At 51.5% G+C, this 18990-nt stretch overlaps 2 protein-coding genes across 4 annotated transcripts in view; one reads left to right on the top strand and one right to left on the bottom strand.

Annotated features, from left to right (window-relative positions):
* The first annotated feature begins 42 nt into the window (after positions 1-42).
* On the top strand, positions 43-1712 carry lyrm1 (LYR motif containing 1). 3 transcript variants are annotated; one of them, XM_056577059.1, is made up of 5 exons: positions 43-408; positions 503-690; positions 788-848; positions 939-970; positions 1056-1712. In XM_056577059.1, exons 1-5 carry the CDS (start codon positions 393-395, stop codon positions 1167-1169), a joined length of 411 nt encoding a protein of 136 aa, XP_056433034.1. In that variant the 5' UTR covers positions 43-392; the 3' UTR covers positions 1170-1712. The 3 variants fall into 3 exon arrangements, with proteins under 3 accessions (XP_056433034.1, XP_056433036.1, XP_056433035.1); XM_056577061.1 differs by having other exon boundaries at positions 44-269; positions 1056-1690; XM_056577060.1 differs by having other exon boundaries at positions 48-385; positions 1056-1682.
* dnah3 (dynein axonemal heavy chain 3) overlaps positions 335-18990 on the bottom strand; it is a 51641-nt gene continuing 32985 nt past the window's right edge. The window contains exons 40-61 of the mRNA XM_056577549.1: positions 18864-18967; positions 17141-17435; positions 16787-16966; positions 16562-16685; positions 16231-16387; positions 15963-16106; positions 15194-15860; positions 14249-14414; positions 13214-13430; positions 12829-13011; positions 12400-12598; positions 11808-12321; positions 8871-10498; positions 8387-8612; positions 6321-6565; positions 5922-6038; positions 4748-4905; positions 4457-4624; positions 4226-4368; positions 3782-3986; positions 2943-3080; positions 335-2847 (exon numbers count right to left, since the gene is read on the bottom strand). Of these exons, the coding sequence (XP_056433524.1) occupies positions 2494-2847; positions 2943-3080; positions 3782-3986; positions 4226-4368; positions 4457-4624; positions 4748-4905; positions 5922-6038; positions 6321-6565; positions 8387-8612; positions 8871-10498; positions 11808-12321; positions 12400-12598; positions 12829-13011; positions 13214-13430; positions 14249-14414; positions 15194-15860; positions 15963-16106; positions 16231-16387; positions 16562-16685; positions 16787-16966; positions 17141-17435; positions 18864-18967 (6332 nt within the window). The 3' untranslated portion in view covers positions 335-2493. The remainder of the gene's footprint in view (positions 2848-2942; positions 3081-3781; positions 3987-4225; positions 4369-4456; positions 4625-4747; positions 4906-5921; positions 6039-6320; positions 6566-8386; positions 8613-8870; positions 10499-11807; positions 12322-12399; positions 12599-12828; positions 13012-13213; positions 13431-14248; positions 14415-15193; positions 15861-15962; positions 16107-16230; positions 16388-16561; positions 16686-16786; positions 16967-17140; positions 17436-18863; positions 18968-18990) is intronic.

Raw genomic sequence — 18990 nt, 5'->3', positions numbered from 1 at the left:
TCTCGAGGTGTCTGCTGTCTTGACCGCAATTCTTTTTCTATCATCCATTTTATAACATTTCCTGCTGCAATAGTGTCCCATTACCTGCATGGAAAATGACATTACGTTTTATTGATCTCCATCGATCTATGTCTTGAAGACGTTCACATGTAAAACAAAAAGTTATATCATACTATGATGCGCTCAGCAGGGACACGTCATTATCGGGCGACAAACCCGTCCTGTAAAGTTGTTGTTCCAACACATTCATGGTCCATCAAACTTAACAGGTAGATGAAGAGCTGGAACCCGAACTCTTTCCAAACTGATGTTCAAATGATAAACACGAGCAGGATCGAAATAAATATTCTGACATGCTATCCGTAATATGACCTCAAGCTTAAAGGTTGGTAATGAAAAACCGTCGATGTAAGCTTTGTACCGGCTTGAACGAGACTAATGCTAATTCATTTGATGTTTGGTCAACAATTCAGGACTGTTATTCCTGTTATGTCACTTGCAGGTCGTATTCAAGGATCCATACTTGTTCCAATGACTGCTGCTACTAGGAACAAGGTGCTGTCTCTTTATTCGAGGTTGTTTCGAATTGCCCGAAACTGGCAGGCTCAGTCAGGTGTTAAACAAGACACAGAGGCTGAGAGAAATTACATTGTCCTGGAAGCCCGCAGCTTATTCAGACAAAACCAAAAGGTATTCAAATTAGTGTTTTTGTGATGGTGAAAATGCCTTGCCACTTGTTGTCCCCATATGGGAAATCTTCGTGACATTATCCTTTTTTTTTCTTAAGTTAACAGATCAAGAATCCGTCAAGAGGTGCATAGACGAGTGTGAAGCAAGGATAGAAATAGGTACGAAATCGAATGTTTTGGTTACTAGTCCAAGTACTTTTATGTTTCAATATGTCATAATGTCACATAAAGATGTCCTTCTTTTGACAGGTCTACACTACAGGAATCCATTTCCAAGAGCAGTAAGTACAAACATGTTCTGTATTCACAAAGACCACATTGCTGTCAGCTGACAATGTACCCTTTTTAAATCTATTCTAATTGCAGTCGTACCTCCCGCCAATGGGTCTGGCCACACAGAAGGGCAGGAGGCTGCTCGGGCAGCAACGTCTGCGGAGACAGGCCAAGCCCGTCTACCTGCAGTCACAGGACGACACCTGAGTCTCACCGGAGCCCGACGGAGGTCATGTTACAGAGGTCACATGACATGGGTCAGGGGAATGACCACTTTTCCAGCCATTTAAAAATATAATATAAGCTCTGCTGCAGAGAGCAAAGGTTACTTAAGTGTTACGCTTAAAGCACAGGCTACGCTCAAAGCAACTGCAAAATGTTTTAATTTGTGTTCTGTGACATTGTTTATCGTGTGTGTGTGTATATATCTTATCACCTTATTATAGTAAAGCTGTCTATATTGTAATGTGAAAAGCATCACATTGTATTTGGCCATTTATTTATTTGTTTATAATAAAGAGATAAGAAAATACTAAATGTCCAATACTTAACTAAAAACCTAGCAGAGCTCCTAAAATAGTTGTTTGGTGCATTTTACCAGTTTCCAATCTTTAGCCCATGAGACCCTAGAAGCTGTCCATTAAACATTTCATTCATTAAAGTGTAGTCTAAAAGATGACAGCGATTCATCCCCCTGACCTCCCAGTAGGGTTAGGTTAGCCTCACTAATCACCCTGACCTCCCAGTAGGGTTAGGTTAGCCTCACTAATCACCCTGACCTCCCAGTAGGGTTAGGTTAGCCTCACTAATCACCCTGACCTCCCAGTAGGGTTAGGTTAGCCTCACTAATCACCCTGACCTCCCAGTAGGGTTAGGGTTAGGTTAGCCTCACTAATCACCCTGTCCTCCCAGTAGGGTAAGGTTAGCCTCACTAATCACCCTGACCTCCCAGTAGGGTTAGGTTAGCCTCACTAATCACCCTGACCTCCCAGTAGGGTTAGGTTAGCCTCACTAATCACCCTGACCTCCCAGTAGGGTTAGGTTAGCCTCACTAATCACCCTGACCTCCCAGTAGGGTTAGGTTAGCCTCACTAATCACCCTGTCCTCCCAGTAGGGTAAGGTTAGCCTCACTAATCACCCTGACCTCCCAGTAGGGTTAGGTTAGCCTCACTAATCACCCTGACCTCCCAGTAGGGTTAGGTTAGCCTAACTAATCACCCATTAGCATGGTGCAGTGAACCTGAGCCTCTTTTCATCAGCCACACTGAACTATAAAGAATAACTTTTACATCCTAACTTTAATCTGTACAGAGAAAATACATGTTTGTTTTGGAATGTAGTGTAGTAAAATAAAGAATTACAAATTAAGTACAAGGAGCTAAGACTTGTACTTAAGGTCATTTTCGTTAAAAATATTTTCTTCTCCTGTATATGTAGCAATCGACTACTCCATCGATATTGTAAACATGGATACATTTCCTCGGTCCTATGGCTTTCAGAACTCTTCCGTCCAATCCAAGATGGTTTTGCTCAGTCGTCCAGCTGGCAGAGGCAGGCCACCCCCCGGTTCACCCAGTGGTTCTGGGCCCGGTCAGACGGCAGCTCGATGGGCAGCACGTAGTTGGTGGAGTGGCCGGTGGTGGACAGGGTCCCGCGGCGTGCGCTGGTCTTGTACACGGGACACACGTAGACGTTCTCATGCTTGAACCCGGACATCTCCCCGGGCCTGAGCCAGATGACGGGCAGAGGGTCGAACAGGATCTTCGGGAGGGACTCTCCGATCACCATCAGGTGCCGGTCCCAGCGAGCCCCCTCCATGTAGAGCCCGCGTACGTAGGCCCCGTCGTCCGGCTTCTGGTCGGTGTTGGTCTCGTCTCGGGTCACCTGGAAACATTAAGCTTGTTGAACCTCTCCTCTTTGAAAATGATGGCTGGGTTTACGTGTGAAAGGGTTGAGAGTCGTGGCTTTTCCACACTTGCCTCAAATTCAAAGCCGACAAAGTCTATGGGGATGGCGTTCTTCCTGGCGTAGTTCTGCGCTACTCCGGTGAGGAAGGATTGGGTGAAGTAGAAGCCAGAGAGCCAGAAGACTGAAGGGGGGCCACCGGCTATCCAACCCTGCCAAACCCAAACGTACAGACTAACATTAAGGGGCCACTCACACTAGGGCCACGGCCCCGTGCCCGAGCTCATTTGCATACTAAAGTCTAGAACGTTTGGCTAGTGTGACCACGCCATCCGTATTCCAGCCCGGAACAGCCCCTTGGCCACAGCACACTTGGGAGAGGTGTGCCGTGGCCAAAGTAAAGATGCTAATGAGATGACACACGCACACGCGCGGATACGCAACGTGAGCTGGATGACGTAGTCCTTGCGCGACCCTTCTTTCTTTATAGGTCCATGCCCTTCTTCCCCACAACTATCGTTTTAAACAATGGCGGCAAGCGGTTCACGAGTGGGTTTACGTTGGTGCAATAGTGAAGTCGAGTTGTTTACTTGAAATTTGGGCCGACGACAGCATTCAGTCGCAGCTGGACACCACGCTTGGTGATGACGCATTAATCGTATTACGCCGTGATGACGTATGTATGAAGGAGCAATCGTGCCCAGGCCACAGCCCTTGGGAGCAGTGTGACCAGGGGCCAGCGGGGGGAGGGGGGGAATCGTGCAGAATCTTCCTGCAGCACGGAACAGGCAAACGGCCCTAGTGTGAGTGGCCCTTAAGACCTCCGCCGTCACATGCCACAAGGCGTAAGCCGAACTCTTCCTATACAGAGGAGGATCAGGCCGTAGGCCTGCCTCTCGTTGAAACCCCTGACCTGTAGGAAGTCCAGCCTGGCCAGCAGGTCGGCCACATAGCTGCCCAGGGGCTTGAGGGACGGGTAGGACTTGGCGGCCCACGAGGCGGGCACCTTGCCCACCAGCATGCTGTTGAAGACCCCCTCCAGCTCCGCAGACATCACCACCTGCCCCTTCAGAGCCTTGCAGGTGTTGATCAGACTCTGACGCACCACCTGAGTCAGCCTGGAATCAGATGAGTCACAACAGTCTTATAACGATGAGCGTATTGAATAGAAACCTAAGTTATGGACCACAGATACAAATGAGCTATTCAGCTAACTCTGGTATAGAACCTGTTCTGTACATGGTCCCTGCCATCCCAAAAAGGTTCTGGGTTTGATCCCCAATCAGCACATTTGTACGTGGAGGCATCTCTGAGCAAGGCGCCTAAAGAGCAGATGTCTTAACCCTGGTGAACGGACCTGTTGAAGCGGATGAGCTCCTGCCTCAGCACCGTGTTCATCGACTCCTCGTACCGCACCGGGTACTTCTCCACCACCATCTGCATGTCAAAGTCCGCCGGCAGTTTGGACAGGATGTCCTCCGCCAGCTCGTCCACCAGCTCCTGGAGCATCAGAGACATCAGAGGTGAGGGGGCAGGGCGAGACAAAAGGCTTAGTGAAGTCTGTGGTGAGCCAGGTGAGCCTGCTCACCTGGGGGGACTTGGCCCCGCCCCCAGACTGTCTGGGCAGAGTCAGCAGCACTCCATCCAGCAGCTGATTGGTCTCCTGGTTGTCCTTTGTGATGTCAGCGTTGCCATGAAGTCCGAACACACACGGGTCTGTGCTAATCGGCAGATTGCGAATGTAGTCGACATAAGTCTGAAAGAAAAAACAATGTGTGTAAGATAAAGAATATCTCAATGGTGTATCTCAGCCGTAGAAGTCGTGGCTGTCCATGCCGGGCTTTATGCCAGAGCAGCCTAGGGCGTCACCGGACAGTACCTGGTGCGGGCCGTGGGGCGGGACATGGTACAGCTCCCCCTCACACAGCCGGTGGCCTGGCTGTGTGATCACATCCCAGCTGTAGAAGATGGAGAGCAGGGACACCAGCAGGCGGCGGTCCTTGTCATCCGTCACTCTGCCTCCGTAGTTACACTCCCCTGAGACCGGGCCGAGCCGGGTGCAGGGACAAGTGTTACGCTGACGGTTTGATCAATATACGGTTACACTAACGGTTGGTACTGTATAGCGTTAGGCTAACGGTTTGTACTGTATAGCGTTAGGCTAACGGTTTGTACTGTATAGCGTTAGGCTAACGGTTTGTACTGTATAGCGTTAGGCTAACGGTTTGTACTGTATAGCGTTAGGCTAACGGTTGGTACTGTATAGCGTTAGGCTAACGGTTTGTACTGCATAGCGTTAGGCTAACGGTTTGTACTGTATAGCGTTAGGCTAACGGTTTGTACTGTATAGCGTTAGGCTAACGGTTTGTACTGTATAGCGTTAGGCTAACGGTTTGTACTGTATAGCGTTAGGCTAACGGTTTGTACTGTATAGCGTTAGGCTAACGGTTTGTACTGTATAGCGTTAGGCTAACGGTTTGTACTGTATAGTGTTAGGCTAACGGTTTGTACTGTATAGCGTTAGGCTAACGGTTGGTACTGTATAGCGTTAGGCTAACGGTTTGTACTGTATAGCGTTAGGCTAACGGTTTGTACTGTATAGCGTTAGGCTAACGGTTTGTACTGTATAGCGTTAGGCTAACGGTTTGTACTGTATAGCGTTAGGCTAACGGTTTGTACTGTATAGTGGGAGGGGATATAGTGGAAGATACTGAAGTGATAAGAGCCATGGTTAGGCATGGTTGTTGTATATTGCAGGTCTTATGATGTGCTGAAAAGATTTGTTTGTTCATTGACTTGATTGGTTGAGCGAGAGCAGATTTACTGATTGAACTTTGATGGGTCATAATATTTTAGGTTTTATTGGTTGCTTTTCCGATAAAGCTAACAAATATAATATCACATTTAGATGTATTAACTTGTGCAGGACACTCATTCGCTTTCATCTATATCTCATAGGTAATTGATCCATTAATCACAGGATAAGGATCTAGGGTTGGATCGGTTAGATGGCTTGGTTAGTTGAGGAGCAGCGTCTACAGACTGTCTCTCACCCGTCAGGTAGGTGAGGGCCTCCAGAGGCACCTCCTCATACTCCTCCAGGAACATCTTGAGCTGCCTCATGCTGATCCTCAGGTCCGACTCGTTGAACTCGTAGGGGATGTTCCATCCTAAGGCCAAAACACGTCAACCATCAGTGCACACGCTAAGAGACAAACCTTACATTGGTCCATTTGGTCTTGGCAGGCTCAGCTGGCAGAGCAAGGCATTAACAACGCCAGGTTGAGGGTTTGACTTCCACTGGTGCTCAGTAGGCTAAGAACGCCTTTGCTCAAGGTACTGCCAGACGCCTTTGATGAAAGCGTCGACGCTATGGCTTTCATTCAACCCTAACCCTAACCCCACCCTAACCCTAACCCTAACCCCAACCCTAACCCTCACCCTAACCTCACCCAGTGGTCCAAAGTTCCTCCTCTCCTGGACCAGAGCGTGGAAGAAGCTCAGACTGAAGAGCATCTTCTGCCAGACCTCCTGCTTCTGGGAGCCGCAGAAGAAGTCCGGGTCGCTGATGGGGTGGCTGGAATAGGAGCGCAGCAGGTTGGCTCTGAGGCCCTTCGGGGGCTCGTTGGTCATCTTCACGCCGTTCTGCAGGATGCTGACCGGGAACTTGTCAGATGGATAACTGGTGAGCCACAACCTGAGAGGAGAGATCATCTGATTCATTTTGGTTTCATAACCCCTCCTTTCTGTCCTCACGCTGGGTCTTCCTTTAGACATCATTAACAGGGTTAGGGTTAGCCATAACCCTAACCCTAATCCTAACCCATCATTAACACACGCATACGAATCGCTTGGATCAAAGTCAACAAAGACTAAACAACAAATAGTAGGACCATTACTTGTTGCTTCTGTGTGTTGCTGTGTGTTGTGTTGCTGTGTGTTGTGTTGCTGTGTGTTGCTGTGTGTTGTGTTGCTGTGTGTTGCTGTGTGTTGTGTTGCTTTTTGTTGTGTTGCTGTGTGTTGCTGTGTGTTGTGTTGCTGTGTGTTGTGTTGCTGTGTGTTGTGTTGCTGTGTGTTGTGTTGCTGTGTGTTGTGTTGCTGTGTGTTGTGTTGCTGTGTGTTGTGTTGCTGTGTGTTGCTGTGTGTTGTGTTGCTATGTGTTGTGTTGCTGTGTGTTGTTGTGTGTTGTGTTGCTGTGTGTTGTGTTGCTGTGTGTTGTGTTACTGTGTGTTGCCTGTGTTGTGTTGCTGTGTGTTGTGTTGCTGTGTGTTGTGTTACTGTGTGTTACTGTGTGTTGCTGTGTGTTGTGTGTTGTGTTTCTGCGTGTTGCTGTGTGTTGTGTTACTGTGTGTTGCTGTGTGTTGTGTTGCTGTGTGTTGTGTTGCTGTGTGTTGTGTTGCTGTGTGTTGTGTTGCTGTGTGTTGTTGTGTGTTGTGTTGCTGTGTGTTGCGTTTCTGTGTGTTGTGTTGCTGTGTGTTGTTGTGTGTTGCTGTGTGTTGCTGTGTGTTGCTGTGTGTTGTGTTGCTGTGTGTTGCTGTGTGTTGTGTTGCTGTATGTTGTTGTGTGTTGTGTTGCTGTGTGTTGTGTTGCTGTGTGTTGTGTTGCTGTGTGTTGCTGTGTGTTGTGTTGCTGTGTGTTGTGTTGTTGTGTGTTGCGTTGCTGTGTGTTGCGTTTCTGTGTGTTGTGTTGCTGTGTGTTGTGTTGCTGTGTGTTGCTGTGTGTTGCTGTGTGTTGCTTTGTGTTGTGTTGCTGTGTGTTGTGTTGCTGTGTGCTGTGTTGCTGTGTGTTGCTGTGTGTTGTGTTGCTGTGTGTTGTGTTTCTGCGTGTTGCTGTGTGTTGTGTTACTGTGTGTTGCTGTGTGTTGTGTTGCTGTGTGTTGTGTTGCTGTGTGTTGTGTTTCTGCGTGTTGCTGTGTGTTGTGTTGCTGTGTGTTGTTGTGTGTTGTGTTGCTGTGTGTTGCGTTTCTGTGTGGTGTTGCTGTGTGTTGTGTTGCTGTGTGTTGCTGTGTGTTGTGTTGCCGTGTGTTGCTTTGTGTTGAATTACGGTGTGTTGCTGTGTGTTGTGTTGCTGTGTGTTGTGTTGCTGTGGGTTGCTGTGTGTTGTGTTGCTGTGTGTTGCTGTGTGTTGCTGTGTGTTGTGTTGCTGTGTGTGTTGCTGTGTGTTGCTGTGTGTTGTGTTACTGTGTGTTGCCTTGTGTTGTGTTGCTGTGTGTTGTGTTGCTGTGTGTTGTGTTGCTCAGACCTGAAGTCAGGGTGCGTATTCTCGGGGTGAGGGTTAGGGGCTGGGTTAGGGTTAGGGTTAGGGGTCCCTACCTGAAGTCGGGGTGCGTATTCTCGGGGTGAGGGTTAGGGGCTGGGTTAGGGTTAGGGGCCCTACCTGAAGTCGGGGTGCGTATTCTCGGGGTGAGGGTTAGGGGCTGGGTTAGGGGTAGGGTTAGGGGCCCCTACCTGAAGTCGGGGTGCGTATTCTCGGGGTGAGGGTTAGGGGCTGGGTTAGGGTTAGGGTTAGGGGCCCCTACCTGAAGTCGGGGTGCGTATTCTCGGGGGTGATGTTCTCCACACAGATCCTCTCCAGCGCATGCATCCAGCTGGTGGCCAGGTGGCAGTTCTGCAACACCACCCAGACGCCCTCGGTGAGGGCCCGCTCTATCATCCGGGCGGCGATCGGACCCTGGCCCTGGCCCAGGGAGATGGTCTGCGTCTTTCTACCCCCCATCCCAAGGTCCTCCGCAAACTGCAGCAGACCTGAAGGTATGAATGCAGAATAAATGAAGTCTGAAGGCATCGTGTAGAGCGGTGAGATCAACAAAGCATGACCCCAACCATAACCGGTCAGGATAAGAACGATGTATCAGGAAAAGGAAATGGATGGATTTGATTTCAGTAATTACGTTTCAATAACAATACAACCAATGTACAAATATCAATAAAAAAGATGGTGGCAGAAAAAAGACATTTTATCGCACAATTATAAGGAAAAATGCAAATAGTGATGCAAGTCACCTGCAGTGGGATCCGATCCTGGTGACAGCACGAAGATGAGAGGAGAGCAGCAGTTCGAGTCCCTGTAGCTCCCGGCCAGGTCGAAGGTGGGAGGCTCTGTGAAGGCCCGCCCCATGTTGTCAACGATGAACTGCTCCACGGCCGGCACTAGCTTGTCCGGCCTGAAGCAGCGCAGCATCAGCAGGCGGTCCATGCCCGCCAGCGCCCCCCAGTGGTCAGGCAGCGCCTCCTCCTGGGGCCGCCCCGAGTCGTACACGGCCTTCCAGCGGGGGAGGTGGTCTCGGACGTGCTCAAAGAACCCCCCCAGGTTAGGCAGCTTGGTTGCCCTGACGATCTCGGACCAGGATTTGTCTGAGAGCCACTCGGGGGCCGGGTTGGGGTGAGGGTTGTCCAGGGCGACGCCCCCGGTCAGGAGGAAGCGCCAGACCCCGGGGTCCACGCGCCCCTTGCTCTGCATGAGCCCAACGGTGAGGAGCAGGGAGAAGAGCAGCTTGTCCTTCTCGAAGAGGGAGCGGCACACGTTGTTGTACATGCTGAGTGTGAAGTGGCGGACGATGTGGGCGATCCTCTCACTCAGGTCCTGGCTCTGGATGCTCTGGGAGATGGACTGCTGGTAGAGGTTGATGAACCAGCCCAGGGAGTACTGGTACATGGGCTCGATGTTGGCCAGCTCCGAGATGCAGAAGAACAGCGTGGAGGAGTGCTCGGCTACGGGACGATACCCCATGCGCGTCCGGTCGATCTCTGTCTCGGTGAAGCTGGCTATCTTCTGCTTCTCCGAGATCTCCTCCGACAGGACCTTCGAGGAGGACAGGATCTCGATGGCAGTCTCGTCCTCCAGGATGTTCCCCTCTGAGGAGGAGAGCACCTGCAGGATCTGGTCCTCGATCGCCTTCAGCTGCTTGTTGTTGGCCGCGCTCTCCAGGATCAGCTGGTTCTTCTTCTCCTCCAACTCAGGTTTCTCTCTGGCCGCCACGATCCCCAACAGCTGGTCCTCCAAGCCCTGAGGGGTGATCATGAAGTTGAGCAAGCAGACCTTGACGGCCACCTCGGGGAGGTAGTGAGGGTTCCTCAGCCCAGTGGTCATGTAGAACAAGAAGTTCTTTGAGTACTCCACGATGTTTTCCCCAAGCTTCATGTAGTCCACGCCCTGCTGTCTGAAGGTCTGCTTCATCAACAGCGGCTCCAGCACCGCGTCCAGCTCCTCTCCCACGTTCTCCAGGAGCACCGGCGTCCCGAACTGGATAGAGTTCTCCAGAACCCTCATGAAGTTAGCGTCGGAGAGCTTGATGACGGCCAGCTGGTTGGCCTTCTCCATGTTCCTGATCCACTTGTTCGCTTGGCCCTGGGGGTCGATCATGAGGGGCCAGCGGCGGGAGGTGGACACGATGATGCCGTTGTCCGTGGAGTAGGAGTCCACGGGGAGCCCGGCGATCTGCCACGCCCTGATGGCCACCTGGTTGCCCAGGGTGCTACCGAGGGTGAAATCCTCAGAGCACGGGATCTTCTTCTCCTTGCACAGGACGTGCCACTTCTGCTGACACTCCACGCGGTAGTCGACCGTGAAGGCCCCGAGGTACGCCACGCTGCCGGAGGCCAGCAGGACATCGCCCGTCAGGTTGGTGTATCTGGAGGAGGACACCACTTATTGCCCATAATGCTAAACTGCCTTATGTTCTAAAAGAAAGGGAATCCAGCAGCATCGCCATTTTAATTGCCATTAAACAATGCGAGGGTGTTACTGCTGTGTTGGTAAGCAAAGGATTTTAGCGACCCATCATTTATGCATTTTTTATTTGGCTAAGGTGGGTTGTTAGTCTTTGGGCTGCTAATCAAACCCTCAGCCAATCCTTTAGGGTTAGGGTTAACCCTAGTCTCGCAAAGCCAGACCAAACTACAGCAAGTAGAATGGTCTGGAGCCACGCTACCTCGAGCCGTCTATCCGTGGGGAAACTGGGCGGGCCTGTTTTTATTTCTTTAAACCAATCACAATCGTCTAGGGCGGGGCTAAGCCCGGGAAGCAGCAGTTGTGTCCATGCAAAATAGTGCCGGGGGAGAAATTATTTTGACGGAACTTCTTGACGTTCAGAGGCTGTCAGAAATGGCTCAATCCCAAACGCCACAAAAAACCATTAACGATGTATGTCGCCTATGTGGAGATAATTTTATAGATAAAAAGAACAAACATCGTTTGATTCTTTGTCACGATGATTTCAAGCCACCATACACTTTGGCCCTTGAGGAGCTCACGGGACCTATAAAAAAGAACGACGTTTTAACATTTATATGTCGTTCTTGTAGAACACTACTAAAGAAATACCGTAGGAGCTATTGTGAAGTGGAACGGATCGGTTCATTGGTTAAATCCATGTCAAACGCTCATGCCGCTGTCAGAGTGAAACGATGCGCCAAATCCACACCAACCGGCGATAGTCGTGACCGCAAACGCATCGTCCCCGGGGAGAATCCTGCCAGACGGAGTCTCCAAGGTAACGTCAAAATAGGCTATGTTGTGGTCCTACCATTGTAATGAAATCAGATAGTCAGTAATCAGTAATTACATTATATTAAAATTAAACAAGATTGGATGTCTAGTTCCACAAACAATTTCGAAAACTTGTCTGTAGGCCTATAGCCATTTACCACCAACTGCTATTCATGTGTCTCTTTGGAAAACAATGTTATACTGTCCAGAGATGTGTCCACGGAAAGAGCCAAACATGCCAACTTTACAGCGCCGTCAAAGTCCTCTTCAAAACTCGCCATACTGCCTAGTTTTCGAGTTTGAGGGGGAGCACAATACGGTAACGCCAGCAACCGGAAGGGGAGGAGTCGCGGCCAAATCGGCCGCTAAGCAATAGACGCTATCCACTTCCGTTCAGCCAGACTAGGGTTAACCCTAACCCTAACCCTATCCGGCCCCAGCAAAACAAGTACCTGATTCCCAGCAGCCGGGCGGCCTCGGTCCAGCGGTGCTTCTCTCCTCCCAGTCCTCCTATCAGCTTCTCTGCCCGGATCAGCTTCTGGGAGCACAGCTGGATGTTGTCCTCCAGGTCCTTCTTCTTGCCGTTCATCTCGGCGAAGGTGTGGTTGAGGCCCTGCAGGCGGTCCTCCACCTCCTTAAGCTCCGCCCTCTTCACGGCCAGCGTGGCCATCTGGACGGCCAGCTCGTCCTCCGCCGCTCTGAGCCGGGCCTTCTTGGGCGCCACCACCTTGGCCACGCGCTCGTAAACCTCCATGGCCCTCACCCAGCTGCAGAGGCCCTCGCAGGCGGACGACACGTTCTTGATAATGGACGGCTGAAAGTCTGGGTTGTCGATGAACTTCTCTCTGATCTTCTTGATGGAGGCAACGGGAATGTTGTCTTTATCGTAGGCTTTGAGGTGGTCCAAAAACTTCATGTCTCCCAGGAGCTTCTTGGACGGACCCCAGAAGTCCTCGACCATCTTGCCTGATCCACACAAGGGTCAAAGGATCAACAGCATTATCTTGGTCTAATCAACGGCTGAGGATCGTCTGGAGGTCCTACCTGAGCCACCGGGATCCGGCCTCCTCTCGGCTTTGATGCCCTTCATGACGCAGATGGACTCCATCACCAGCTTGACCAGTCCGGGGGGGTTCTGCATGGACTTGACCACCGTGATGTCGGCAGGCTTCAGGGTGTTCAGGGCTGACAGGGCCGCCTCCAGGGCGGGCATGGCCTCGGCCAGGTCTCCCTCGCACTCGTCCTGAACCGTAGTAGGGAGAGGAAATCCTCCATCTCTGATCATAGGCCGCATTCCCTAATCCCACTTGTTACGTTTTCTTCCTTATACTTCGAGGGAGTTCATCTGCCTCGGCAAACTATGATAACATAACAATAATCTAATAAATATTATCCAATACAATGACTATGAAGTAAATGCTCTGTAAAACATGTACCATTAATTCCCATGTCCTATCCGAGAGTATAGAGTACCTTTATGGCTTTGGCTGCTGCGGCTGCGTCATTGGCCACCTTCTCATCCGCAGAAACCAGTTCCTTCTTTGCGTCCACCTCCACCGTTTCCTTCTCTATCTGCACCATCATCTTGTCCGTCTCCGCTGAGGTCTTGATCAGCTCTGGCTGCAAGGCGGTCAGCTCCTTCTGCATCAGGGTCACCTGGGGACCCAAACAGAGTTAGGTTAACCAAAGTGTTGATTGGTTCAAGGTGATTAGAGAGAACATCTCTCATGTTGGTCAAAATGTTGAATATTAAGCTTTTGAGAAAAGGGTGAGAACGTCCTGGAAGGTCACCTGAGAGGGTTAGGGTTAGCTAACCCTAACCCTAACCCTAAAGGGTGAGAACGTCCTGGAAGGTCACCTGAGAGGCCGCAAAGCCCAACTTCTGTAGACCGATGATGTAGCGGTTCTTCATGGTGTGCACCTCATCCCTCTTGGAGTTCAGCAGAGCCTTGAAGGTCTGGATGAGCTGCAGGTAGGAAGTGGGAGTCACGTAGTTGTGTCTCCTCAGTCTGGTGAAGTACATCTCGGACATGTCCCTAACACTTGTCTGGAAGGTCTTGCACATCTCCACCACTCTGAAACCCAACGAGAGACAATAAGAAATCAATGTCTGAGGTGGTCTCTGGGCTTAACCCTTACTCACAGACAGACAGACACACATACAGACACTGAGACATATAGATAGAAAAAAGGACTTTGCTGCAGCACAACCAGACAGGACAAGAAAAAAACATAAACTCACAGAAACCGAGGGCACATAGTAAAAGTTAAAATAATCAAAATGTTCCAAAAACGTAATAGTTATTCTTGATTCTACAGGGCTAGCACATAAGATAGAATCAGATAATTGATTACAAGGCTGTGTTGATTAATCCATTCAGATTGATCAGTTCTGGCATTAAGTGGAGGGTTATTTCTGTGTAGCAGACTGCGAGCCATGGCCCTGAGGGCCGGATGAACAGGATGTTGGGTTAGGGTTAGGGTTAGGGTTAGGGTTAACCCTAACCCTAACCCTAACCCTTTCTGTGTAGCAGACTGCGAGCCATGGCCCTGAGGGCCGGATGAACAGGATGTTGGGTTAGGGTTAGGGTTAGGGCTAACCCTAACCCTTTCTGTGTAGCAGACTGCGAGCCATGGCACTGAGGGCCGGATGAACAGGATGTTGTGTTTTATAGCCTTACGCCAGTCTAACATCACCGTCCATCTCCACGTCCTCTAGGAACTTATAGGGTTAGGGTTAGCTAACCCTAACCCTAACCCTAACCCTGTGTTTTATAGCCTTACGCCAGTCTAACATCACCGTCCATCTCCACGTCCTCTAGGAACTTATAGGGTTAGGGTTAGCTAACCCTAACCCTAACCCTAACCCTAACCCTGTGTTTTATAGCCTTACGCCAGTCTAACATCACCGTCCATCTCCACGTCCTCTAGGAACTTATAGGCCACCATCTCCAGAGCGTCCGTGGGCCAGGCCTGGAACCAGTCGATGGTGCAGCAGTTGATCAGGGAAGGGAACATCCGTAGACGGTTCCTGAACGAGTCACCGATGGGACTCATGGCTTTTCAAATTGGAGCAAAGATTGTGTGTTACCAAAGGCACAATAATTCACCGTCCTAGAGGGAAGCTCAAGAATGAATCTCTTATGAGTGCACAGTAACCCTAACCCAGGGTTAGCCCTAACCCTAACCCAGGGTTAGCCCCAACCCTAACCGGTTAGCCCTAACCCTAACCAAGGGTTAGCCCCAACCCTAACCAAGGGTTAGCCCAAACCCTAACCAAGGGTTAGCCCAAACCTTAATCAAGGGTTAGCCCCAACCCTAACCAAGGGTTAGCCCCAACCCTAACCAAGGGTTAACCCCAACCCTAACCGGTTAGCCCTAACCCTTACCGGTTACCCCTAACCTTAACCATGGATTAGCCCCTACCCTAACCAGTAAGCCCTAACCCTTACCGGTTACCCCTAACCTTAACCATTGGTTAGCCCTAAAGCTTACCGGTTAACCCTAACCAGTTACCCCTAACCTTAACCATGGGTTAGCCCTAACCCTTAGCGGTTAGCCCTAACCTTAACCGTGGGTTAGCCCTGACCCTTACCTGGTAGCCCTAACCGTAACCATGGGTTAGCCCTAAGCCTAACCATGGGTTAGCCCTAACCCTTACCGGTTAGCCCTAACCATAACCATGGGTTAGCCCTAACCCTTACAGGTTAGCCCTAACCCTTACAGGTTAGCCCTAACCTTAACCATGGGTTAGCCCTAAGCCTAACCATGGGTTAGCCCTAACCCTTACCGGTTACCCCTAACCTTAACCACGGGTAAGCCCTGAGCGTGACCCTACCGAGCACAATGTGCAGGTTGGCCCTGACACGGTCGATGAAGAAGTTGTACATGGAGAGAGGGGTGGCGTCGATCTTCTTGCCCTCCGTCCGTGCGATGCCCTGCGCCTTGTCGATGATGTCGGCACGCTCGTCGGCGGGGAACATGTTGGGCACGTCGCTGGTGTTCAGCAGCATGTTCACGTCCTCCACCATGGCCTCGTCCTTCATCTGGCTGTCGCCGAACAGGAACACCAGGCGGCGGCCCCCCACGCCCGTCTTCAGCATCACCTTCTTTAAGCTGTCCCGCCAGTCCGCCAGGCCGTAGCCCTTGGTCAGCTCGATCTGGAACAGTTCGTAGTCGTTGATGAAGGCGGCCAGCTTGGTGGCGCTGTGCCGGCCTGAGCCCCCGATGCCCACCAGCAGGGCGTGGCCGTTGTCCTGCTTCAGCACGCGGCAGAGCCGCGACACGTGCTCTATGGCGAACCGGAACATGACCAGGGCCATGGGCGCCTTGCTGCAGCTGTTGAACTCGTCCAGGTACAACTCCATCGCCCCCTGAAGGGCTGGCAGGTCGCCCAGCTCGTCGTAGATCTTGGGGTCCGCGTCAGGTTTGCCGTAGTCGCCGAAGAACAGACTGCGGATGTCTTCGTCTGCCACTTTACCGTTCAGGCTTAGGTGACCCAAGAGCTGAATATTGGGCATGGAAAAGGTTTATGATCAAACCTTATTGTTCTGTTATGTGTGTGCACTCGCGTCGTGCGTGTGCAGAGATGCAGGATAATCGATCACCTTGTCGATGGTCTGCTTAAAGAAACTTGAAGTTCTGTCTTGGACGATGTTGAAGAACATCTCCCTGTCTTGGTGGTCGATGAGCCGGTCGTAGAACACACGGTACACCTCATGTATCCAAAGACGGATCAGCTTGTCTCCTTCCTGTGAGAACAAATCAAATCAAAACCACCTTCAATTAAAGGTGAATTTACCAAAGATGTGAATCGTTTAAACAATTGATGCCCCCAGTATAGCAACACTAATCCATTCAGTTTGCTCTCCTGACCTGCATGTGTGTGTGCGGTGCCAGCAGAACACCGCGGATTACTCTGGCAAAGTCCCTCAGGTTGAAGATGTAGTGAGACTTGGACGGGGTGGGGAGGAAGCTGTCCATAGTGTCCTTATAAACTGCCATGGTGGCCTGCACCATGATCTTCCCTAGCCTACACACACACACACACACACACACACACACACACACACACACACACACACACACACACACACACACACACACACACACACACACACACACACACACACACACACACACACACCAGCTTATCGATGGCCTTATTTCCAGGCCAGTCCCCTGAAGAAGATGGTCTTGATGTTACCTGGAGAAGGAAGCTTCAAAGCCTCTGCTGAAGTGCCAGTCAGTGATGGAACCAAAGATCTTGCTCATTGTTTCGTCATCAAACGAGTCGATGGAGATGATGTTCAGGTGCCGGGTGAAGCGACCTGGTGTTCCAGAGGACATTTTAGCTCACTCACATCTATCCACTTTAAGGTTTATTTGCAGTGGTTGACGATCCTAAATGGGATAATTCAACAGTCGTCACCTGTAATGTCGTTCCTCCCTCCACCAGGGGGCCCCATAGCAGACACAAACAGAACATCCACGATGTCCAGTCTGGAGGTGTCCTTCTGATCGTACCAGTGGTGGTGGTCAATCCACTGTCTAAGCAGCTCGATGGGGGGCTGGGCCCCGTAAACTTCTTTAGCCGGCATGTTGAGGTCATCTAGCGACACAGGTCAAAGGTCAAAGAGAGGGAAGGGCTTGGTGCTCTTTCAGGAATTCAATACGATAAACTGTGCCTGTTCCAAGTGCACCCAGCAGCACTACCACGTTACACTGATCATTCTACAAGGTATCCATCCCAAACAAACAGTAGTCCGGTTCCTGTGTTCCTTACCCACGTAGACGACACACCTCTTCCCCACGGGGGGCCCGAACACGCCCTTCCTGCGGCGGTCCAGCTTGGCCATGACGATGTCCTGGGTCTGGTTGGCCGAGGTGCGGGCGGAGAAGTTGATGCAGTTGGGCACATAGCGCTCCTTGGGCAGCCGCACCAGGAAGCTGTTGTTGATCAGAGACTTGCCCGTGCCTGTGGGCCCCAGGAACAGCGCGGGCACCTCGTGGGCCAGGTAGGAGCTCAGGAAGAAGAGCTGGCGGGCCGTCTCCATGGTGGGGACGATGAGGTCAGACACCTGCACACAGGGAACAACCGACCCCTGACCTTTTTGCCGGGATTCCATCATCCTAAAGTTGACTTAAAGCTGCAATAAGATGTAATGTGTAATGTGTCTTTATTTTGGTCAGCCAATGGGTGTGAAAACTAGATAGAGGAGCTAATATCAGGGTCTGCTCCAGTAGGAGTGTGGGCGGGGGTTATTGTTGGCAGAATAAAGTGTTCATAAGAGTCAGGGTCAGGGTGAGGGTTGGCCGAGTTAAGTGTGTATTAGGGTTGCCGCGGTATACGGTATTACCGGTGTTGAGGCCAACACCGATTACTCGGTGTTGCACACCGGCAACACCGTTTTTTTTGTTGTTTTTTCCAGTAATAAAAAGCAAATTCAGTAAAAATGAATAATATAATTATAATAAAGAAAATTAAAATGTGTAGAATAGGCCACAGTTCTGCTCTGTGCGGGAGAATTGTCGCACCGAGAATTGACGTGCTTCCTTACCAGACCGGTAACCATAGCAACGCCGGTAAACAAACCCCGCGAAGCCCAATCCCTACGTGAGCTCCCCGCGCTACAGCCATCCGGAGGCGCACAGAGCTTTTGGCCGTGATATTATGATACATACAATTATATTATACTATATATATACTATTATATATAGAACGTTATAAGACGCCGAGAATTGGCGTACTGCCAGCCGCTGTCACCGAGTGTGAGAGGAGAGTTGACGGAGAAGATGGCGGTTGACCTATAGTTTCAAAGTTAATACCGTTTATACCGGTAATACCGGTGTTGACACGAGCGTATTACTCGGTGTGAAAATGTCCACACCGCGGCAACCCTAGTGTGCATAAGAGTAAGGGTGAGGTTAGCAGAGTAAAGCGTGTCTAAGATGAGTTTTTATATTTAAAAAAAAACAAGACGAGGAAACATTTAGAATACTAAAATCGATGTTTGGAAGCTGTGAATGGGTTCTGGATGGGGGATGATGATAATGAAAGTCCCCTGCCCCCCCCCTGCCCCCCGCCTCCCCCCCCCCTGCCCCCCCCCTGCCCCCCCCTGCCCCTCGCCTCCCCCCCCCCTGCCTCCCGCCTGCCCCGCGCCTGCCCCCCGCCTGCCCCCCGCCTGCCCCCCCCCCTGCCCCCCGCCTGCCTCCCGCCTGCCTCCCGCCTGCCCCCCCGCCTGCCCCCCCCCCTGCCTCCCGCCTCCCCCCCCCTGCCTCCCGCCTCCCCCCCCCTGCCTCCCGCCTGCCCCCCCGCCTGCCCCCCCCCCTGCCTCCCGCCTGCCCCGCGCCTGCCCCCCGCCTGCCTCCCGCCTGCCCCCCCGCCTGCCCCCCCCCCTGCCTCCCGCCTGCCCCCCCCCTGCCTCCCGCCTCCCCCCCCCTGCCTCCCGCCTCCCCCCCGCCTGCCCCCCCCCCTGCCTCCCGCCCAGTGAAGGACCAGACCTTACGTTGGCGCCAGCGGGGATGACGCTGTCCTCCTTGCTCACCGAGTCCGTCCACAGGCTCCAGTGTCCCGGGCCCTGCTTGTGGAAGTAGTAGTCGTAGACGCTGCCTAGAAGCCATCGGGACACGTCA

Source organism: Gadus chalcogrammus, chromosome 18, assembly GCF_026213295.1.
Source record: "Gadus chalcogrammus isolate NIFS_2021 chromosome 18, NIFS_Gcha_1.0, whole genome shotgun sequence".
In the NCBI taxonomy this organism is placed as follows: domain Eukaryota; kingdom Metazoa; phylum Chordata; class Actinopteri; order Gadiformes; family Gadidae; genus Gadus; species Gadus chalcogrammus.
Note: the sequence above shows the minus strand (reverse complement) of the source record. Positions and strands in the feature narration are given on the sequence as shown.

Excerpts from the sequence above, each read along its gene's own strand:
- lyrm1 (XM_056577059.1), top strand. Across the intron at positions 691-787 it reads TATTCAGACAAAACCAAAAG|TTAACAGATCAAGAATCCGT; the intron begins GTATTCAAATTA and ends TTTTTTCTTAAG. Across the intron at positions 971-1,055 it reads GGAATCCATTTCCAAGAGCA|TCGTACCTCCCGCCAATGGG; the intron begins GTAAGTACAAAC and ends TTCTAATTGCAG.